This window comes from Bubalus bubalis, chromosome 2 (assembly GCF_019923935.1).
Source record: "Bubalus bubalis isolate 160015118507 breed Murrah chromosome 2, NDDB_SH_1, whole genome shotgun sequence".
NCBI lineage: Eukaryota > Metazoa > Chordata > Mammalia > Artiodactyla > Bovidae > Bubalus > Bubalus bubalis.
Window position 1 is genome coordinate 46,574,496 of NC_059158.1, and position 25,134 is coordinate 46,599,629.

At 35.9% G+C, this 25,134-nt stretch overlaps 1 protein-coding gene across 1 annotated transcript in view; it reads left to right on the forward strand.

Annotated features, from left to right (window-relative positions):
- HCRTR2 (hypocretin receptor 2) overlaps positions 1-24,536 on the forward strand; it is a 110,493-nt gene extending 85,957 nt beyond the window's left edge. The window contains exons 4-7 of the mRNA XM_044931851.2: positions 6,707-6,822; positions 17,139-17,359; positions 20,691-20,812; positions 24,141-24,536. Coding sequence (XP_044787786.1) covers positions 6,707-6,822; positions 17,139-17,359; positions 20,691-20,812; positions 24,141-24,370 — 689 coding nt within the window. The 3' untranslated portion in view covers positions 24,371-24,536. The remainder of the gene's footprint in view (positions 1-6,706; positions 6,823-17,138; positions 17,360-20,690; positions 20,813-24,140) is intronic.
- The last annotated feature ends 598 nt before the right edge of the window (positions 24,537-25,134 follow it).

Consider the following 25,134-nt stretch of genomic DNA (forward strand, 5'->3'; position numbering starts at 1 on the left):
TAATGGTAGTATGATCTGCATCAGTTCAGTTCAGTCGCTCAGTCGTATCCAAGGTGGTATAATCTGCATCTTTGAGGTTATTGATATTTCTCCTGGCAATCTTGATTCCAGTTTGTGCTTCCTCCATCCCAGCATTTCTCATAATGTACTCTGCATATAAATTAAATAAGCAGGATGACAATATACAGCCTTGATGTATTCCTTTCCCGATTTGGAACCAGTCATTTGTTCCATGTCTAATTCTAACTGTTGCTTCCTGACCTGCATGCAGATTTCTCAAGAGGCAGGTCAGATGGTCTGGTATTCCCATCTCTAGAAGAATTTTCCACAGTTTGTTGTGATCCACACAGTCAAAGGCTTTGGCATAGTTAATAAAGCAAAAATAGATGTTTTTCTAGAACTCTCTTGCTTTTCCGATGATCCAATGGATATTGGTAATTCGATCTCTTGTTCCTCTGCATTTTCTAAATACAGCTTGAACATCTAGAAGTTCATAGTTCACGTACTGTTGAAGCCTGGCTTGGAAAATTTTGAGCATTACTTTACTAGCATGTGAGATGAGTGCAATTGTGCAGTAGTTTGAACATTCTGTGGCATTGTCCTTCTTTGGAATTGAAATGAAAAGTGACCTTTTCCAGTCCTGTGGCCACTGCTGAGTTTTCCAAATTTGTTGACTTGTTGAATGCAGCACTTTCACAGCATCATCTTTTAGGATTTAGCTCAACTGGGATTCCATCACCACCACTAGCTTTGTTCATAGTGATGCTTCCAAAGGCCCAGTTGACTTCACATTCCAAGGTGTCTGGCTCTAGGTGATTGATCATACCATCATGATTATCTGGGTTGTGAAGATCTTTTTTGTATATTTCTTCTGTGTATTCTTGTCACCTCTTCTTAATATCCTCTGCTTCTGTTAGGTCCATACCATTCTGTCCTTTATTGTGCCCATCTTTGCATGAAATGTTCCCTTGGAATATCTCTAATTTTCTTGATGAGATCTCATCTTTCCCATTCTGTTATGTTCCTCTATTTCTTTGCACTGATCATTGAGAAAGGCTTTCTTTTCTCCTGTTGCTCTTCTTTGGAGCTCTGCATTCAAATGGGTATATCTTTCCTTTTCTCTTTTGCCTTTTGCTTCTCTTCTTTCACAGCTATTTGTAAGGCCTCCTCAGACAGCCATTTTGCTTTTTTGCATTTCTTTTTCTTGGGGATGGTCTTGATCCTTGTCTCCTGTACAATGTCACAAACCTGCATCCATAGTTCTTCAGGAACTCTATCAGATCTAATCCCTTGAATCTATTTCTCACTTCTACTGTATAATTGTAGGGGATTTGATTTAGGTCATACCTGAATGGTCTAGTGTTTTTCCTTACTTTCTTCAATTTAAGTCTAAATTTGGCAATAAGGAGTTCATGATCTGAGCTAGAGTCAGCTCCCAGACTTGTTTTTGCTGACTGTATAAAGCTTCTCCATCTTTACCTGCAAATAATATAATCAATCTGATTTATGTATTGATCATCTGGTGATGTCCATAGAGTCTTCTTTTGTGTTGTTAGAAGAGGGTGTTTGCTATGACCAATGTATTCTCTTTGCAAAACTCTGTTAGCCTTAGCCCTGCTTCATTCTGTACTCCAACTCCAAATTTGCCTGTTACTCCAGATGTTTCTGGAGAAGGCAATGGTAACCCACTCCAGTACTCTTGCCTGGAAAATCCCATGGATGGAGGAGCCTGGTATGCTGCAGTCCATGGAGTCGCTAAGAGTCAGACACGACTAAACATCTTCACTTTCACTATTCACTTTCATGCATTGGAGAAGGAAATGGCAACCCACTCCAGTGTTCTTGCCTGGAGAATCCCAGGGATGGGCTAGCCTGGTGGGCTGCCGTCTATGGGGTCGCACAGAGTCGGACACGACTGAAGCAACTTAGCAGCAGCAGCAGCCAGATGTTTCTTGACTTCCTACTTCTGCATTCCACTCCCCTATAATGAAAAGGACATCTTTTTGGGGTGTTAGTTCTAGAACGTCTTGTTGGTCTTCAAAGAACCGTTCAACTTCAACTTTTTCAGGATTACCTGTCAGGGCATAGACTTGATATTGAGTGGTTTGCCTTGGAAATGAACAGAGATCATTCTGTCTTTTTTGAGAGTGCATCCAAGTACTGCATTTCAGACTCTTTTGTTGACTATGATGGCTACTCCATTTCTTCTAAGGGATTCTTGCCCACAGTAGTGGATATAATGGTGATATGAGTTAAATTCACCCATTCCAGTCCATTTTAGTTCTCTAATTCCTAAAATATCAGAGTTCACACTTGCCATCTCCTGTTTGACCACTTCCAATTTGCCTTGATTCATGGACCTAACATTCCAGGTTTCTATCCAATATTGCTCTTTATAGCATCAGACTTTGCTTATATCACCAGTCACATCCACAACTGGGTGTTGTTTTTGCTTTGGCTCCATCTCTTTATTCTTTCTGGTGTTGTTTCTCCACTGATCTATAGTAGCATATTGGACACCTACCAACCTGGGGAGTTCATCTTTCAGTGTCCTATCTTTATGCCTTTTCATGCTGTTCATGGGATTCTCAAGGCAGGAATACTGAAGTGGTTGCCATTACCTTCTTGAGTGGACCACATTTTGTCAGAACTATCCACCATGACCCATCCATCATGGGTGGAACCTCACAACAGGTCTCATAGTTTCATTGAGTTAAGCTGGGCCGTGGTCCATGTGATTAGATTGGTTAGTTTTCTGTGTGATTGTGGTTTTCATTCTCTCTGGCCTCTGATGGAGAAGGATAAGAGGCTTATGGAAACTTCTGATGGGAAAGACTGACAGGGAGAAACTGGGTCTTGTTCTGATAGGTGGGGCCATACTCAGTAAATCTTTAATCCAACTTTCTGTTGATGGGTGGAGCTGTGTTCCCTCCCTGTTATTTACCTGTTATTTTCCTTATCTTATCCCAAGTTAAATCAGTGATCTAATTCTAAAAGTATACATAGATGTCATAATTGTCCTACAACCAATATTACAGCGTGGAAAGAGTGTAAACCGTGTAGATTCATATCTACCAAGTCACTTTTGGAAAAGTCTTGCAAATACTGTCTCCCTCATGGTACAAAATACCTTGAGAACTCTGTCTTGCTGAAAATAAGACCACAAATGTGTAATATTTTATGGATGTATCATTAATGCAACTCATTATGTTCTTCATTACCTATAGTTTGTTCATTAAAGACCAAAAGCCATTAAGTTGTTGGCACCAAAATAAAATGTGTTAATATTTATTTTAATTATTTTTAAAAGATCTTTGTATATGTTCATTGTTTGCTTCAGTCACATTAATTTATACTTCTGAAATTTTTAAATTATCTAAAAATTTTAACCATACTTTCTTGATTTCTTGGTTTGTAAATATTTCCACAGGATAAATCCTAATGGAATAAAGTAACTTTATTTCTGCACTCAATCCAAGATATGTTTTTACCAATCATTAATCCAACTTTTAATGAGCATATAGTGTTTATCAAACAGTATTTTGGATGCTGGGGATTTATAACCTTCCTCCTCTTGGATTGTACTGTCAAATTATTTTTTGGTAGTTTCAAAAATAATAATAATGGAGATATTCTTTACATCATGGCATTTGGCCTATTGTCAGATTGGGAAAGTATATAAATATGTGTGTTTATTAATAGGAACATTTATTGAAGACATTTATCAGGGAAAAGATAATAAAATATATGAAAGATTAAGGTGCACTCTAATGGATACATGAACTTTGAAAAGACTGTCCAAATTGAAAATTTGGAAAATTATATTATTTTTTCCATTGAATTCTTGATAGGTATAACATGAAGGAGAAAATGTCATTTTTAGATAGTTATATTAACATGTTCACTTAATAACGGACCTCAACTCATTTAAGTTTTGTCTATCCAATACATGATATTATTATTTAATCTGATTTTTTAAGTTTATTTTTTAATTGAAGGCTAATGGCTTTACAGAATTTTGTTGTTTTCTGTGAAACATCAACATGAATCAGTCATAGGTGTACATATGTCCCCTCCCTCTTGAACCTCCCTCCCATCTCCCTCCCCATCGCACCCCTCTAGATTGATACAGACCCTCTGTTTGAGTTCCCTGAGACATACAGCAAATTCCCATTGGATATCTATTTTACATATGGTAATTTAAGTTTCCATGTTTCTCTCTATATAGATCAAAACTAAAGAAAGATCTACATTTGCTCCTTACTTGTTGATTTCGTATATATACAAGAATTTATATGCAGATTATGCCTGTTTATCGGTTGAGTAGAGACAACAAATTTTAATAGCTTTTAATCTTTAAAATGCTGTTTTCTAATTTAGGGAATGCTTAAGTGAATACATTTTATGTAGCTCCTTTCTAGACATATTAATGTCTTAAAATATATAAAAGATATTTCTCATCAAGTGCAGAGAAAACTCAAAGATAGTTTTAACATATAATTTAAACTTTCAGTGGTATTTCTGGATTTCAATTAGCTTAGACTCTGAGCATGAAATGAGGAATTGAAGATGATGATTATGTTTCACCAATTATCTAAAATAATCTCTTGAGTAAAACAATCTACCCTAGCCTGCAAATATAATTTTTGCTTTATCAACTTTTGTCTGTGTTGGCGTTCATTATCATAATATGCCTTTACCAGTCAATTACATCTTTTCCCAGCTATTTATAAATATCCCACTTGCAGAATGAGCTTTGTTTCCCATCTGTTTAAAACTGCAAACTGTTATCATAGTGTTGATATCCATCTATGCATTTAAAAAACAAATGACCTACAAAATCTACCTGTCTCCACTCACTCAGTTTAGTTCGGGGCAGACATCAGGGATTCATGGGTATGTATGCTTCAAAGGTACATTTTTATGCAGGAAGAGTATGTGACATTTTCTTCAAAACAAATAAAAGTTCAAAGCCACTCAGGTGCCTGGGAAGTGCCAAGGTAACTCTCCAAGTTCCTTTTAAATTGGCTCCCCTATTGCTGCATGGACTGTGGAGCTTCAAAGGAAAAGGATGTCTGTTATTCCTCCCTTCAGGCTGCTCAGATTCTATCACTTTTTGTGTAACTGGCCTGTTTTACAGGACAAACTTGAAAGGAAGTTAGAAGCTGATGAGCTCAGCGTGAGCCACCTGGGTCCCCGAGGAAGTAAAAAATGACACCTCAAGTTGATCTCTTAGAGCTCCTGGCGCCACACACACCTTGCCATCCTCTCTAAAGATAGCAGTGGAGAAAAATATCTGTCTGAGAAAGAAGGCAGTTTTAAGAGTAAAAATAAGACTATTAAGTTCTAGAAGACAAGACTATGAAATCAATATTATGGAGGATATTTAACTCATTGATACGTTTAAAATATATTCAGTAAGAAATCAATGAATTGTCAACCTTTGTTATCAGCGATTATGGTCATCGTCATAATTATTTTTGGCTAAACCTGAGGATAAATTGCTGTTATCACATTTGATCACATAACTGAGTCTTCATGCTTCAAAATACTCTCTGAAGTAATGGAACAAATATAATCTATAAAAATGATAGCATTGTCCTTCCGTAATAGTATAGAACCAATCCCATTGTCAATATCAAGCTCAAAATAAGTTATGTAATTTTTAGAATTAAAAAAATCTATTTTGCTAGCATTTAGTTAGAATTGTATCTAGTTAGTGGCATTTAATATCCATGGTATCCATCTAGTATATATCGTTTCTTGTTTTGCATTAAGTAAAAGTAGCTGGATCACTGTGACATATTCAAATACTAGTATAAGAGAAATAGCCTTTAAAGTATTTTAAAATCCAGCCATGGATATATTTTAGAAAAGCTAAAAATTAATATTAAGCCACAGTGCCACTCAACTGATTGATTCCTTAATAAATGCCTTAATCTGTGATACATATCACCTGTATACATAGAATTAATGATAAATAAGAAATTACTGCAATCCTAGATGTGCTTATGCCTTATTGATAAGAAAATACCCATATTGGTTTGAAATCTAACTTTAAAGAATCCTAAAAATTTCTTTGTTATTAAAAGTACATGCATTAACACACAAACACAACTTACTTAAATAAGCATTTTGTATATGTTCTAGGAAGTCAACAAAAATAATTGTTATCAAATTTTTGCTGTTTTATTTTTTAAAAAAACATTCCAAATTTGTATTTGCAGATACAACTGGGAATAATTTCCCAATTTTTAAGAAAGAAATTAAGAGGAATCAACTTAATTTACAGTCTCTTGCAATTTTAACAAACGCTTTAGCAATTAAAATTTGAATAATGTCCCTTCTTGTAAATCCAAATATAGGACAATCCAAACTGTTTTATTAATAGCCCGATGTAATCAAGAGAAAAAAATGGGTTTTCAATAAATGAACACTTGGCTTTGGAGAGACTGTGTAGCACAAATTAAAATAATGTTTAATTGCCTCTTCTCTCTGAGTAGATTAAATGATATTACGACTTTGCACTTAGTACTTAAATGTAAGTAGCTGTTATTTTTAATCACTTTTCCCTTTGTGTATATATCACAACAGTAAAATCATATAGAAGGTAATGTGTATTTTAAAAGCAAAGCATTGACAAATGTACCTTTAAAAAATCTATGTATTATAACATAAGACTGTATTATTTTGACTTTCATTCCAGGTGAAATTTACCCCAAGATGTATCACATCTGTTTCTTCCTGGTGACATACATGGCACCACTGTGTCTTATGGTGTTGGCCTATCTACAAATATTTCGTAAACTCTGGTGCAGACAAGTAAGTAATTTCAAATACTTTTCTTGTGTTTTCTTTACAATGTCCTTGAAAACAAAATTTGAGTGAATTGAACCAATATAATGTGTTTAGCAAAGGATAGTGTGATCTTCTAATAACGTTTTTCACTAAATAATGAAGACCTAGTCATGAAAATGGGCTTGCCTGGTGGCTCAGATAATAAAGCATCTGCCTGCAGTGCAGGAGACCCAGGTTCAATCCCGGGTTGAGAAGATTCCCCTGGAGAAGGTGATGACTACCCATTCAATATTCTTGCCTGGTCTAGGCATTTTTAAGAGTGATATTTAGGAAATGTTATTTTATGGACTGCCTTAATGGCTAAATTTTAAACCTCTGTGATTAATTGACTTGATTTTTGTCTAGGACTAACATTTTACAATTTACGAGAAATAAATAAAAATTCCTTTAAAATTTCCTGAGACTGAAGCAAATATTTATATAATGCATTTTTATTATGTGAGTAAATCTCCAACTTCAAAGATTTTATTTTGTTTAGAAGAACCAGGCAGAATTGAGAACTTTAGAAATTTTTTATAGTGCTGATTTGAGAGTACTGAAATTTGTTATATAATTTTGCTCTGTATTCATTCATTCAGTTATTCATTCATCGAATGGTTTCATTTCTTTCACTTGCATGTCTGATAAAAGTTCCAGTCTGTGGCACTGATGAATTCATAGTCTAGAAGAAGGAAACAGTCAGTTGCAGGATAAAAATCACCTTAATAAGTATAAGCCACAGGAGATCAAAGGAAAGCTTAGTGGAGGTGGATCTAATTCAGACCAGGTAACATTTAAGCTGAATTTTGATGAGTTGAAAGAAATCAAGGAACATGTAGTGGTTCATAAAGGGACAGGCAAAGGATATAACTCAGCTTCTTATACTTGCAAATTGTTTCTTAAAATGCCACATTTCTCAGAAATGTATCTGTCTCTTTTCCTAAATTTTGAGTTTGTGGAAAGCCATGGTCTTAGTCTGTTTGCTCTGACATATTTTATCCAACTGAAAGAATTTACTGGGCCACTTCCCTCATTAAAAGGATTTCATAAAACTTTATTTGGGGGTGAATATGAGTCTTAATTTGGATCTGCTTCATCTTTTATTATTCAAAGCAATTTTCACGATCATCTTTTATCCTTTCATAGGAGCAACAGCTGCATTTTTCAACCCTGTATGTCTCCGAATGTTTTCTTCTAATTTTTTAAGTCAATTCTTTTATGATCTTATAAATGCATTCTGTTCCCCAATCTTTGCAATTAAAGAAACAAATGTGTATCACTATAAGCCATGAATGGTGATTTTCCAGATCCTAGAGATAGATTCCTCAACACTCTCCACCTGGCCATGAAGTCAACTGCAAATATTTTAGTGTCTTTTCCTTTTGTACCCCACTTTCTGGTAAGTGTTTTCAAACTGTTCCATTTTTGCTCAGTTATTCTGCTGTGAAAAAGCCCAAGGTACGTGGTTTGCAATAGCTTATCTTGTTCATGTCCTTTATCAGTGGTGAGGATGACTGTGAATGTGCTCCCCTGGTCTTCTCGGTTCAGAACTTCATCCAAAGGAACAGCATTCCCCTGGGTGTGCCATTTTGGGATCCAGGGAAAGGGCAAGAGAGCTGGAGGAAACATGCAAATTCTTTGAAAATGTTTGCTTTGAACTGGCATATGCCAAGTCTCACTTTTCATTGGCTCAGACAAGTCACATGGTTAAGCTTGAACAAATGGAGATCTCCTTACAAGCTGTGCAAGTGAATGACCAGAGCTGATATAATACAGAAATTAAAAACGCAGACTGAAGGTCTAGACTGCATCAGTTTAAATCCTAACCCTTCAGTTTAGCACATGCATGAATTCTGTCAATTACTTAAATTTCTGTGCCAAGCAGGATGCATAGCATCCAGTTCACAAAGTCAATACACTTAGATGGATCAATTCAAGTGCTTCAAGCATGAAAAGTGCTATTAAATAAAATATCTTCATGGTACATGCTGTTATTTGGCCTTTCAACTCACTCTACTTATATTTCTAAAATAACAAGCATGTTTTGACTTGATGTTTGTGACTGCTTTCTTAGACAGACCTTTCATAGCACTTTTAAGTAACATGATAATGATTTTTTGTCTGTCTGTTCTAATCTAGTAAGACAGAGAATGTACAGACTAGTCTTCATCTTGTAGCCCTACAACTAGGACCTGCTTAGCACATTCCAGTTGCTCAATAAATATAAGAAAAAAGTTAGTGGAAGAATGAGAGAAAGTGCTGGGAGAGTTTTGATAGATGAGCAAAGAAGGGAATCCATTGTTCAGTCACTGAGAACAAAGTTCACAGAACAATTAGAAAACACATCGGTGAGCCTGTAGGCATTAAAATATTGTAGATTTAGGCTGACATTTTAATGATAAATATTCCCAGTGTTAAATGCATCCCTACTTTCATATTTTTACTTGTTCAGATCAGATCAGATCAGTCGCTCAGTCGTGTCCGACTCTTTGCGACCCCATGAATTGCAGCACACCAGGCCTCCCTGTCCATCACCAACTCCCGGAGTTCACTCAGACTCATGTCCATCGAGTCGGTAGCATGCATTAAACATAATAGATGCTTATATTTGTTTATTTATTTATTTACAGAATGACACAACTTCCAAATTTCTTGTATGTACATGAATCTGTTTTGCTCATCATCTTCCCAACACTTAACATGTTAGCTTACACAAAAACGTATGCAAAAAGTGCTTATTAAATAATTATGTAACTGCCAAATCCAAACCAGTTTACATCTTCATTCTAGTTCTCCATTTCTCAAACTCTAAAGTAAGTTCAAAATTATATTGCAGATTTAGAAAAAGTCCATTTTTTTTTTTTTTAATGAATCGTCCTGTTTAGTACAAGCCACATGATCCAGAAGATTTGCAATAAAATGCTTGGGCTGTGAAACTAAAAACATTTACAAAGAGATTGCAGTGGAAAACAACGAGTTCATCTGAGCTCACATTAGCAATGATGATAAAGTAAATTAACCTCAAGTGGTGATTATGTAGAATTCTTCTTGAGCAACTCTCAAACTTCAACTGTGAGTGTCTATAAACAGAATTCCAAGGCATTATGTGTGCCATAGGCTACATCAAATGAGCCATCAAACAGAGGCCCTGTCCTATTTGCTCAAAATTATAGAGATGTATGGAATCTGTTACATTCTTTGAAATTTCTAAGTGTTAGTTTATTAGGGAACAAAATGTTTGTCCTTGTCTGACTTTCTCAAGGATTTTAAACCTCATTAAGGAACTATCCAATGCCTTGCTCTAAACAAGGTCTAAATATTCTTTTTGACAATGTGACTCAGAGAATTCAGTCAGTTTAGAAATTCTACAGACTCTAGAACTCCTCTTTCTAAGACTTACTAAATCTTCACTCTTGTGCATCTGGCAACATTTTTTCAGTTCTAGCTCTTATATAATTCAACACTTCAGTCTTATGTGAACTCATGCCAATTCATCCCACACATATTTATTGACAGCCTACCATGTATCTGGGACTGCGTGAGCAACTAGGGATGAACTGTACTCGTACTTGAGTCTAGAACTGAATTTCCATGGGCCTTCCCTCATGGCTAAGTGGTAAAGAATCTGGGAGACACAGTAGATGTGAGTTTGATCTGTGGATTGGGAAAAAGCCCTGGAAAAGGGAATGGCAACCCACTCCAGTATATTTGCCTGGGGAATCCCATGGAGACAGGAACCTGGCTGGCTCCTCCATGGGTCCAGGAACAGTCAGATATGACTAAGCAGCTAGCTCAAGGATTAAATTTTTGAAAGAATTACTCATTCCAATTCTTATCACATTCTCTTCTGCTACCTTTTATTATTCAACATTCTTCAAAAAGAACTTAAAATAATTAATATTAGATGCTAATCAGTCAGTCTAGTATGAGGAAATAAACAGCAAATGGTAATTACAGAGGCAGAATCAAATGCCAGTAACTTAAGTTCACACAGAGATAAAAATAATTATGTATGTAAATATAGAAGAGAGTATAAATGTATTTTTGTTTGAAATTCTTTTCTTCTCCTATTGGGCTTGAGATAACATTGTAAAGCAATAATTATAAAACTGTGAATCTTTAACTTATCATGTATGAAGATGTAATTCAAATGAAGGAGGGAATGAAGCTATATTGGAACAAAGTTTTTGTATACTATTGAAATTAACTTGACATTAATCCAAACAGATTGTTTAAGTTGTCAATTGTAGTCCTCAGGGCAACCACTAAAAAATAATTCAAAAAGAATACAGTGCAAGAAGCAACAGAATAAAAATTGTTTATTTTTATTCTGTTGCTGAGATGGCAAGATAGAAAATATCTGTTTAACAGAAGATAAAGAAGAGACACGTGTACCCCAATGTTCATTGCAGCACTGTTTATGATAGCCAGGACATGGAGGCAACCTAGATGTCCATCAGCAGATGAATGGATAAGAAAGCTGTGGTACATATACACAATGGAGTACTACTCAGCCATTAAAAAGAACACATTTGAATCAGTTCTAATGAGGTGGATGAAACTGGAGCCTATTATACAGAGTGAAGTAAGCCAGAAAGAAAAACACCAATACAGTATACTAACGCATATATATGGAATTTAGAAAGATGGTAACAATAACCCTGTGTACGAAACAGCAAAAGAGACACTGATGTATAAAACAGTCTTATGCACTCTGTTGGAGAGGGAGAGGGTGGGAAGATTTGGGAGAATGGCATGGAAACATGTGTAATATCATGTATGAAACGAGTTGCCATTCCAGGTTCAATGCACGATACTGGATGCTTGGGGCTGGTGCACTGGGATGACCCAGAGGGATGGTGTGGGGAGGGAGGAGGGAGGAGGGTTCAGGATGGGGAGCATATGTATACCTGTGGCAGATTCGTTTTGATGTTTGGCAAAACTAATACAGTGTTTCAGGTTTAAAAATAAAATTAAAAAAAAAAAAGAAGTAATAGAGGAATAGAGGAACAAAATAGACAGTAATATATATATATAATATATATTTACATACATATGTATGGAAAATGGAAACAAAAAGCAAAAGGATAAATTAAATTATACCTTCTCAATAGTTACATTAAATGTAAATGAATGAAGTTCTTTAGAGATTGGCTGAATAGATAAACAAGATGACTCAACTGTATGCTGTCTACAAAAGATGCAAATAGATTAAAAGTAAAATAATGAGTAAAGAGGTACTACACAAACAGTATGGTACCAGGTGGCACTCGTGGTAAAAAACCTGCCTGCCAATGCAGGAGACATAAGGGACGTGGGTTAGACCCCTGGATGGGGAAGATTCCCTGAAGGAGGATATGGCAACCCATCCCAGTATTCTTGCCTGAAGAATCCCAGCCTGGTGGGCTACAGTCCATGGGGTCACAAGAGTCAGACATAACTGGGGCGACTTAGCATGAATGCAAACAGTAACCAAAGGAAAGCTGAAGTAGCTGCACTAATATTAGACAAAAGAAGCTTAATGAAAAGTGTTACTACAAATAAAGAAGGATATTTCATAATGATAAATCACTCAATTAAGAAATTCTAAACCTATATGCATTTAACAACTGAAGCCCACAGTACATGAAGCAAGAGCTAGCAGAATTAGGGACATAAATAGACAATTCAATAATAATAATAGAAAACTTCAACACTCATATTTCAGTCATGGATAGAAAAACTGGGCAGAAAATTAATAATGACATAGAAGACTTGAACAAAACTGTCAGTCAACTAGACCTAACATATCTACAGGATACTTCTTCAAAAGTACAGAACACACATTCAAGTGCACACTGAATAGTCTCCAGGCTAGATCATATGATAGGCTATAAAGCAAGCTTCAACATATTTTATGCGATTGAGATAGTAAAAAAGTACATTATCCTATTTCAGTGAGACAAAGAAAGTGGTTATGATCCTGACCATAAGAACTTAGCATGTGCATTTAAATACTAAAAAAGAAGAGCCAAGGTAAAAAAAAATAAATTAATAAGCTGTCATAAAGGAGTCATGAAGTTAAGCTTGCTATTATTTTGAGTAGATTTATTGCATTAAATTTATAGATCAACTGGGAGAAATTGACATATTAGCAATATTAAATCTTCTGATCTGTGAACATGGTACATCTCTTCCCTTATTTAGGTCTTCTTTAATAGCTCTTAGAAATTTTCATAATTTAATCTATACATGTTTTGTCCACATTTTGCTAAATGTACTTCTAGAATACATGTTTTGCTATTGAAACTTGTGTTATTTTTCATTTAAACTTCAAATCATTTATCACTAGTATATAGAAATATAGTGAATTTTGTTTACTGATTTAGGGTCCTGCGTATTGCTAAATTCATGATTTTAGTTCTAGTGGCATTCTTATAAATCCTTTAAGACTTTCTTTGTAAGCAATGATGTGTTCTCAATAGAATCAATTTATATACCTTTTATCTATTTAGATTGTCTTCTTCTACTGGCTAGGATCTCCAGTAAAATGTTGAGTAGATGTGTGAGAGAAACCTTTGCTGGTTTGTTCCCAGTCTTGGAGGAAAATGTTCATCTTTAGCACTAAGTTGGATGATAGCCCAAAAACCTTTCATAGATGCCCTTTGTCAAGTTGAGAAAGATTTTATTACTAGTTTACATTGAAGTTGTTGAATTTTTCAAATGTTTTTCCTTCCTTTAATGAGATGTTCATTGTTTTTTCTACAAATATGATAAATTACATTAATTTTTTACATGTTAAACCCATACTGTATTACCAGAATAAATTTGATTGCTTTATTGAGTCAAATCTATTATATTTTTGTATATTGTTGGATTTAGTTTAACAATATATATTTTGGGGAATTTTTCCTCTCTCTTCATGTGAAATATTTGGTCAGTGGTTTTCCTTTGTTCTCATAGTATTGATTATCAGGGTAACTAGCCTCTTTAAAATTCATTAAAATATTATCTTTTCTTTGAATTTCAGAAAGAATCTAAATAAGATAGAAATTATTCTTTATGCTTTGATTGAATATTACATCAATGAGGCTGTCTGAGCCTGGAGTTTTTGTTTGTTGGTTTGCTTTGTTGTAACAGGGTTTGTAAAGACAAACAGGTGTCAGTTTAATTACCTTTTCTTTCATTGTATTTATTCTAAGTTCAGTGTTTGTTCACAATATTCTTTTATGCCCGTTTTAATGTTTGCAGCATGTTTGCTTCTCCTGGCCACAAACACTTCCTTAGGGCAGGTTTCAAGGGCCATCATGTATGTGATACTTTCATTTCCTAACTGTGTGAATACCTGTTCCAGGATGTATTTTCACATCAAGGGTGATGATAAAGTTTAATTGTGATAGTAGAGTAAAAGCAGTGTGCGTGTGGGTTTGGGTGTGTGCGCGTGTGTGTGTGTGTACTGTGTGTGCTGTATGTGTATACTGTGTGTGCGTGTGTGTATAACGTTATGCATTGTGTTTGTATAGTATGTGTGTGTGCTTCCCACACAGCCAGCGATTGTTTAGCCCTTGCTGAGATGGCAAGGAAAAGACCGTCCCCTGCGGACAAATGGCCTGAGTCTCTCAAAAGCCCTTTTGTATGACTATTACTGCTTTTATGTAACTAAAAATTAGAGTGTGTGTGCAGTCATGTCTGACTCTGCAACCCCACGGACTGTGGCCCACCAGGCTCCTCTGTCCATGGGTTGGGTTGCCATTTCCTTCTCTAGGGGATGTTCCTGACCCAGGGATCAAATCTCCATCAACTGCATCGGAGGCATATTCTTATACTACTGAGCCACCTGGGAAGCCCCTTTATATAACTAAGCATGTATTTTAAAAATTGTTAACTTTCATATCAGATTGTGTTGAAGTTTGTAGATGGAAATAGTGCATCACAATGGGAAAAGATGAACTTTCCAATAAGACACATCTGTGTGCATATTCTCGCTTGTCACTTATTAAAGATATAGACTGGATATTTTATTTAATCTTTCTCAAAACTGCTTGATCATCTGTAAAATGGGTTTACAATAACTATTTTTTAAAAGAAAGCATTAGTAATTACTCAAGATTTTGCATCATTCCTGGTGCTCAGCTAACATCAACAATTTCTATTGATACTGTACTTTCTCTGGACATAGATGAATTATCAGTGGGGACTACTGTATGTCTTCTCACAATGTATGCAGGATTGGCATCTTCTATCTGTATTTAGATTATCATCTAAGAGAGGACATAATTACCACATTTTATGATTGCAGAAACCATAGTCATGCTCACTGTACCAGTTTCTCTTTATGGCAACTTTTTCTGATATTTGCAGAAGTCATCGGATGCAAGATATTGACTCTTTTTCCCTCAGGGGAGCACTGAATAATAGATTGCTTCAGTTTAAATTCTCTTAGAGATTGTTTAGGAAAGAGTTCAAGACAATTTAGCAGACATTAATAGGGTTACTCATGCTAGAGGTCTTCTGGGAATTTCCAACATCCATAGCAATTTCTCAATTATTTTTAAAAATGACTACTTAAAAAAAGACTCATAGAGGAGGAAGGATTCTCAGCCAATAGATAGGAAGAGTGAGTGGGGCCACCTTGATATGATAGGTCAGCCTACATGGCAGAACATAGAGAATCCAAAGATAAATCATTTGTCAAATGTTTTTCAATTTAAAGGCAGGTTTTCCTTATTTTCATTTGCTCCTTTTTGAGAGGGAATAATTATGTTCAAAAGAAACATCATATCAATTCATCTCTACGGAAATCAAAGTAAAATTCTGTTCTCAAATTAAAGATTATCTAACAGACCTGGATCTTGTGATGGATAAAGCAACAGAATCCATCCAACATCCATTGTGAGAGACCATAGGGACACGCTGGTCTGTTCTGGCTTTAGGTGCAGAGATAAAAGCAACAGCTGAATAATTTTAATAGAGCTAGGATGTTCTTATGGTGTGCTTGTTGGCACATTTTCCTCTTAAAAAATTACACATATTGAATTTTATTGTTTTGCTCACTAAACCCTATCAATCTTCATGAGCTTATAATTAAGACAATATTATATTTGGAGGGACTCCCTGCTATTATCAAATAACTTTGAAAAGAAATGGAAAAGTACAAGTTGTGTAACTGATGTTACAAATTCCAGCTATTGGAAATGATCATGGAAGGGATTTTCAAGGTTTTATGTGAATTTTAAAGGGTCAGGCCACAAAGTTGACTTCGAGAAATTTTATAAGAACAAATAATAAGCAACATGGACTGTTTTGTTTTTATTCCTTTTATTTAAAGGTTTACCTTAAACCCGAGAAGCAGAAAACCTAACAAAAGTCCCAACTCTCCATCTGCCAGCAGGTGGCAGTGTTGATGCATGAAAGCCATGCAGGTTACTTTGAAATCACCTGCTTAGGGGTTCAGTCTGTTTCAACTCCAGGTATCTGAGCTGAATCAGAATTCCTAATAGGTACTCTGCTTCCCCAGTTTTCATTTCTCTCTCTTTTAAATCAAGGATTTTTTTTCTCAAAGAGTAGTTATAAAGTCACAGAAAAATTGAGTGGAAGTTACAGAGTTTTCCTATCTCTGCCCTCCCTCCATCCCCATTATCAACATCCTCCAGCAGCGTGATACATTTATTAAAACTGATGAACCTGCATCTATCCATCATGGTCACAGTTTACCTTATGATTCACTTTTGATGTACATTCTGTGTGTTTAGATGGTATATTCAGACACAATGTATAATGTGTGAGGAAATGTATCCATCATGCAGAGTATATCCCCTGCCCTGAAATCCTCTGTACTATGCTAATTCATTCATCTCCCCTTACCCCTGGTAACCACTCATCATTCTACTCTCCACATGTTCACCTTTTTCAGGATATCATATATTTGGAACCCTATAACAGGTAACATTCTTAGAGTGGTTCCTTTCTCTTAGTAGTATGCGTCTAAGGTCCCTCTCTATTTGTTTCATGGCTTGATAACTCATTTCTTTTTAGTACTGAAAATTATTCCTTTGTGGGGACAACTTCTCTTTTTATAAAGAGATATGTTTTTCATTTGCAGCTCTCTTTAGACCTTGACAAAATTATGATGTTGCAACTGTTTTGTTTCCACCCAGACTCCTACTTGGCACTTGATGGTTTTATTCCAGAACACACTCCACTCAGCAAACCTCCCAGACCACAGGTGGCTGGGATACTCTTCTTACTATGTCTTCCAATTACTCCTCCGAAGTGGAACTTTCCTAAATCAGATAGCAATAAAGGCTCTGCACTCCTTTCAGATTCCTGGAACATCTTCGGTCGTCCAGAAAAAATGGAAGGCCCTGCAGCCTCTTTCGCAGCCTCGGGGGCCTGGACAGCAGACCAAATCCAGGATTAGCGCCGTGGCTGCTGAAATAAAGCAGATCCGAGCCAGACGGAAAACAGCCCGGATGTTGATGGTGGTGCTCTTGGTGTTTGCAATTTGCTATCTCCCAATTAGCATCCTCAATGTGCTAAAGAGGTAAAGCTACTTATTATTTGAAAACGAAGAGATCTGCCATTTCTCTTGGTTCTTAATTAAGGACTTTTTTTTTTTAAGCCAGAGAAAAATTCTAAGCTGTCTGCCGAGATAGCTTGTCAGGCCAGATAACTCAAATGTGTTGTTACCAGCAGGTAAGAACACACAGCTTTTTAGAGTGCTGGGACTTTAAATGCTCTTATCCATGCTAATTCTCTATTGAATGACAGACAGAAAACAGATGTTCCCCCTGACCTCTTCAAGTTAATTGCCGAATCTCAGATGCAGAAAAAATTCTAATGCAAAAACCTCATTTACAGCTTGGAGCTCTTTTTTGATCAGAACAAATGGGTTTTCCAACTTTGTTCTCAAAGACATAGGAAATGGTGACAGAATTTTATCTAAAGGACAAAAAGAGATAAGAATTGTGTTAGCGTTCTAATTATACTTAAAAGTGCATTTATGAGCACACACACATATACAAATGGAATCACAGCACGTACTGTGTTTTGAATGCTTAAACAGAAAGAAAGAAAATCCATTTTTCTGAAGTCAGCAAATCAAGTTTAGGGTGAATAGGTGAATAGTGTTAATAACCAAAATCAACACAAAGCTTTTCAGTGAGAAAAGTTATGTTTCTGTAACCCTGCAGATATGCTTTTAAGTTAAAACAATTGGCCAACATGATCAGCTGATACGGGGCAGTGGTACCCAGGTATCTTCAACCATCTTTATTGGAAATTATCTTAATAGTTGCACAGAGGCTGGTCCCAAGGTAATACTGGTTCTATTTATCAGAGGACTCTAACTAAAACTGGGATTGCGCCTCTCATTTTCCCCTGATTCAGAGTCAATATCCTATTCCTCACAGCTGGGGACTCTGGAGAGAGGCAGCTTTGGCTGGACTCACACAGTCTGAAGGTGGTATAACCAGCTGCAAAGATTTGTCATTCTCTTTGGGGCTTTGTCTTTGATTGCTTCATGACTTTTTTCTTTACTTTTTTTAAAAATAAATTTTATTGAAGTAATGTTGCTTTACAAAGCTGTGTTAGTTTCGGCTGCACAGCAAAGTGATTCAGTTATATATATTCTTAATGACTTTATCAATGGTAAAGAAAGAGAAAATGAACTTTGCAGCAATGTTGTTTAGTACAGGCACAGACAGCCTTAAAGGTATAAGATCTGTGGCAGGTTTGATCCTTGAGATATACACCAGCTCACAAGAAAAGAGAAGCTTCTTTGCCCTCCACATATATATATGTGTGTGTGTGTGTGTGTGTGTATATATATATAATATATTTAATACTATACATATATTATAAATATAATATAATATAAATAATATAAATATAATATATTATATATTTAATATATATATTATATATATATACACTTAATTCCCTTCTTAATTTTCCTGCCCACAGAAATCAGACAGACAAATGTATTCTAGTCTGATGCAAAATGATGTTTTTTGTTCCTAAGAACCTACAAACATACTGGATAAGTTTTCTCTTTTTTTTTTGGTACTTTTATTTTAGTCTGTCTAAACTCAGTGAAAATTGTATTTACTGCTCTCTCAAAGACACACTTGGATTTCCTGCATCTCAGCCCTAGTTGAGGGCTAGTTCCAAATACCTACTTGTCCATAATATTTCTATTCTTCTGACTTACAGACCTTCCTTTCCGAGGAAAATAAATGGCTTTCTAAGGAGAAAACCATGTTAAATTTAAAATAGTTTCCGTTTTTTGAGTCTTCTGGTCTCTGTCACAAAATAAAAACTTCAAAATAACCTCTAAAGTTGTTTTTCTCTTTACCACAAACATTTTCTTCCAATACTTGTCTCTGTTTGCTCTCTCATTTTATACTTTTGTTTTCTTTCTCTTACAAATGAAGTCCTTAATTCTTTTCTTTAGAAGTCAGTTTGTCTGGCTAGTCAAAACCAACATTTTTAAAGCAAGTCTGGTTTGTATATTATTTCAAAGATATATTGTGATAGAGGGTCATAACATTAATTCCATTTACCCACATTGTCTCACTATATTTTATATTTATGTAAGACTAGAGTACTCCATAGAACATCACGTTATTCCGACAATGCATTTCTATCATCTGCGCAAAATCCACAATCAATGACGAAACCTCTGTCAAGAAATGCATTATAATCTTCAGCCTACAAATTTATCAGGTAGTTACAAGTTGCCTGCTTTTGTCTAGTGAATAGAATTTGATAGCTGAGATATTTCAAAATATAGAACAAATCTTATTATTTTGTCAAATGATTAAATTCATTATGTTCTATTATCAGAAAAATTAAGTAATGTTTGAGCTTCTACGGACAGATGTCAAGTCATAAAGCATAAGCGAGGTTAGACATAAAAGAGATGTGTAAATATGCATTTGTCACAATGTAGGAAGGTTGTATATGTGCATGAGTATATATAAGTAATTAAAATTTCTATTATTTAAAAAAAAAAGAACAAATCTTAAAAATGACCTTTAAGGATATAGTAATAAAATATTTGTCAGAGTTTAAAATAATGAATAAAAACATTAAAACTTAAAAATTTTAAGAAAGTATCAGAATTTTGCCAACTGAAAACTAGTTCTCCTCTACATATTAAAAAAAAAAAAAAAAAAATCCCAGAAGCCCAATTTCAGCACAGCGCTGAGACTGAAGTTGAAGAAATGTAATACTCTGATCAAAGCACAAATGAAAGTAGGAAGTAGTGCATACAGACAGCAATTTAGGAGTGCAATATACACACATCACTCTGTTGAAAATAGATAACCAACAAGGACCCACTGTATAGCACAGGGAACTCTGCTCAATATTCTGTAATAACCTAGATGGGAAAAGAAGTTCACAAAGAAGAAATACATGTATATGTACAAGTGAATCACTTTGTTGTACTCCTGAAATGAACACATTGTTAATCTTATACTCTCAATGTAAAATAAGGATAAAATGAAATGGAATATTAACAAACACTACTCCATTGTGTTTAGAAGCAACACGAAAGACGGGAGATCGATACACAGTCAACCTCCGTATTCTTACTGCACTCATCCTTTACAAGGGAGAAAGCCCCTTCTTCTCTGACCCGAGCTGGCTCTTGATTTATTACAGTACTAACTGTGCCCTTAGGTGCCCTTCAGGGGCTGAAGTTCTTCTGGCCCCACTGTGGTACCCTAAGCCTGTAAGTGGTCCGTCCTGCAGGGCAGCACTGGAGCCAGGTGGCTGCGACCTAAGCCTTTGTTGACCCTTGACTTTGCTTATGTAAAGGAACTTTCCAGAACCTCACTGACTTCCTGTTACTGTGTCTTTTCCTGCAGAGTGTTTGGGATGTTTACCCACACGGAAGACAGAGAGACTGTATATGCCTGGTTTACATTTGCACACTGGCTTGTATATGCCAACAGTGCTGCGAACCCAATTATTTATAATTTTCTCAGTGGTGAGTTTTCACCTGTTTCTTCTCTACAAACTACAGCCCAGGGCAAGAGATGGATGACCAGAAGGTGTGAACACTCTTGAACTGCAGGAAGAGCTTAGTTGCAATATAATGAGGATTTTTTTTTTTTTTTTTGGCTGATCTGACTGGTCTTTAGTTTTCCTTCCCTTATGAGAAGGAATACTTGTTACCTAACAAACAGAGAAAATTATCTAAGTAACTTTTTTTCCATTAAGTTTAGAAGCAAAGTTGAAATAGGAAAGTGAAATTGTGAGAACTGGATAAGAATCTTGCTTGTCATATAGTAAACTTATGATTTACCAAGATGTAAAATCATTTTATCTGAAAATAAAACAGACTTGCTTATATCATTTCCTTTGCCAATATTTATAGCCTAATTGAGATGGAGTTGGAACCTTTGTATTTTTAGGTATTTCTCTGTATTTACATTTCTCTTGTGGGTAATTAATATCTCTTGGGCTTATCTCAAGATTTCTCACTGACCCCAAAAATTATATTCCTCCTAAATAACACTGAATTAAACAGACCACATGTACATAGATTCCACCCATCTCTGTTTATGGAATCAATATAATTATAAAAATCATTTAACTAAATACTTTTTAATGGTATAGCCACTTTTAAAAGTTGTATTTGTTTGTTTATTTGGCCTCACCATGTGACATATGGGATCTTAGGGGCCTGACCAGGGATTGGACCCATGCCCCCTGCATTGAGAGCCACCAGCAAAGTCCTCCTCAAAAGACAAACAAACAGTCAATTAGGCTTTTTATAAATAACTTTTTTTTCAGTCATGGCGTGTACCCTCTATATGGCTGTCCAGATGGCACAGTGATAAAGGATCCGCCTGCCAATGCAGGAGATGTGGGTTTGATCCTTGGGTCGGGGGATCCCCAGGGGAAGGAAATGGCAACCCCACTCCACTATTCTTGCCTGGGAAATTCCATGGACAGAGGAGCCTGGAGGGTATAGTCCATGGGGTCACAAAGAGTCAGACACCACAGAGCAGCTGAGCACGCATGCACTTCTGTATCTCTGCTTTATTTCATCTTTCAGTGAATCAGATGGTATATATGTGAAGGGTATTTTGTATTCATTTCACCTCTTTAAAGCCTCCCTCTGCTCACTCACCTCCAGTCTCCAAAATAAAGACTACATTCAGACTGGGATACCCAGAGCCCACTGTTTACATGCTGTTTGAAAGGAGGAGGGGTATGTAGAGCCAGGACTTACAAAGAATCCCTGGGCTTAGGAGTGCCTAAAGCCCTGAGCTTGCACTAAGCAGGGGAAATCTATTGGCGCATAAGAGAGAGAAGTGTCTGAAGTAGGAGCCAGTGAACCAGTCAAAGTGCCGTGATGGGGTTAAGAGTGATGCAAGAAGGTCACTGGGCCCTGATTGTAATCACTCAATAACCCAGGTGAGTAATCGAAGCTCAGAGACAAGAAATGGTGATTTCCAATGCTGTCATTTACACTTAGAGACTTGAAAGGTCACTGTTTCATGGTTATCCTTCTTCAGTGTGACATCAATAATTTAAAGATAAGGAAAAGCTTCTAGGGTTTTTAATTTTTCATTCAGTTTTTTTGTTCTACCTTTCGCAGATTACAGGACTTCCCTGGTGGCTCAGACGGTAAAGCGTCTGCCTACAATGCAGGAGACGGGGGTTCAATCCCTGGGTCGGGAAGATCTCCTGGAGAAGGAAATGGCAACCCACTCCAGTGTTCTTGCCTGGGAAATCTCATGGACAGAGGAGCCTGGCAGGCTACAGTCCATGGGGTCTCAAAGAGTCGGACACTACTGAGCCACTTCCTTTCACTTTCTTTCACGCAGATTACAAAAAGAAACTTTCTAGTTAGTTTAAGGCACTTTTTTAGATATTTTGCTGAACTGATTGTGTCAGTAGAATAATTTCTTCACAATACAATGCAGGGCTGATTTCTGCAGACTTTTGGCCATGTACCGCATAGGTTTCATCAGTTTTGAAATTATTTTTTTTTTAATTATACAGTGAGATATCTCCCACACTATGATTCTTTATTTCCCAAGTACCACAACCCAGAACAACCAGTTTTGAATGTGGCTTTCCTGAAAATGTTATTATACATACATACACTTCACACACTTATATTCACATACATTTTTTTAAGGAAATGTAGTTTTGAAATTATTAAATATCTCTGGGCACCCTTTTGCTGGTGCTCAAGTGTACTATAGTAATCTAGTGAAAAATAACCCACATTCACAAATATATGTAGTTTGCCTATAAAAACATTAAACAAACTTCAAACATTGAGCATGTAAAACAGTCTCACTATTTTGTGGAAATGTTTCATCATTTCAACAATGTACTAAGCATTATTTAATTATTATGACTAATAGTCCATTAAATATATGTATATTTGCAGCAACATGAATGGACCTAGAAATTATCATACTAAGATAGAGAAAGACAAATATCATAATGTCAATTACATGTGGAATCTTAAAATATATGTACAAATGAATATATTTACATAACAGTAATAGACCCACAGACATAGAAAACAAAGTTATGGTTATCAAAGGGAAAAGTGAGGGGAAGTGGGAGGGATAAATTAGGAGTTTGGGATTAAAATACACACACTACTATTTATAAATATATATATATATGTATGTGTGTGTGTGTATATATATATATATAAATACAAGGTCTTCCATATATATATATATATATATATATATATATATATGTACAAGGTCTTCTCTGTGGCTCAGACAGTAAAGAATCTGCCTACATTGCAGGAGATCCAGTCTCAATCCCTGGATTTGGAAGATCCCCTGGAGAAGGGCAAGGCTACCCACTCCAGTATTCTTGCCTGGAGAATTACATGGACAGAGGAGCCTGGTGGGCTATAGTCCATGGGATTGGAAAGAGTCAGACATGACTGGGCGACTAACACTTTCACTTTCAAATAGAAAAATAGATAAACAACAAGGACCTACTGTATAGCACAGGGAACTATACTCAATTATTTTCTAACAACATAAAAGGGAATCTGAAAAGTTATAACTGAATGACTGTGCTGTACACCTAAGACTAACATGATATTGTAAATCAAAGATACTTCAATTTAAAAATAAATGATTTTTTTAACAAAGATTGCACAAAGCTTCCGAAAAAGAAATTTCCTTTTTCTATCTTTTTATCAAATGTTGCACCCGCATGTAGATTTCACTCCAGGAAGTCACTCATTTGTACCCTACTCGAGATTGGTTAAAAGATACTGACTGCAAAATTCTTTTCTCCTTTCATTCTCCCTGGTCATCCAGGAAAGTTTCGAGAGGAATTTAAAGCCGCATTTTCTTGCTGTTGCCTTGGGGTTCATCACCGCCAGGAGGACCGGCTGGCCAGGGGACGGACGAGCACGGAGAGCCGCAAGTCCCTGACCACGCAGATCAGCAACTTTGATAACGTGTCGAAACTGTCTGAGCAGGTGGTTCTCACGAGTATCAGCACCCTCCCAGCGGCCAACGGCGCCGGGCCCCTCCAGAACTGGTAGGAGGCTGACGCCTAGGAGAAGGATGTCTGAGGACCACTCTTCTTTTTTTAAACCTCTGTACACAGAAACTTTGTTATGCTGCTGATCTGAAGCGAGAACTACTGTGTGGACGGCTCCCCCCTTTTCTTTTTTTAAGGGAAAATGATCTCTTGCTCTTTGGAAATAAAGTCAGTTTAAAATCATTTCTCAACTTTTGATTGAAATATGTTAGAAGTCGAAGCTTTCACTGGGTTTATTTTCAGGCTGTTTCACTTTTAACTTCACGTACCAGGATTAGTGTCAATTTAAATGTGAAAATTTCCAATGCTAATTGTTATTTGAATCTACCTTCAAATTGGTGGGTAAAAGTTTCCCAAACTTATCTTTTGATTTTCTTTTGGTTGCTAAAAGAAGTAGCAGTTACTAGCTCTGGATTAACAAGAGATATGTTAGTTGACTTTATAGCTTTAAAAAATTACTAAAGAGAATTGTCATTATGATGTGATATCTGAGAGTATATTTATATACAAAATAGCATATTAGATAACTCAAAATCTATATTTCAAAACTAAATATATAGGCTATTCAACTTTATCTTCCATTAATTGTGTAACTCAGTTACACAGTTTTCTTGGATTTATAATCTTATATGACTAGTATTTCTCATTTTAATGAATAGCCAGGAAGGCTCTGTACACATACATAAATTTTGGAGTACTATAAATTTGCAATTTCCATCTTTAAGAAAAGATTTTAACATTGAAGAATAAGATACAACATAATCA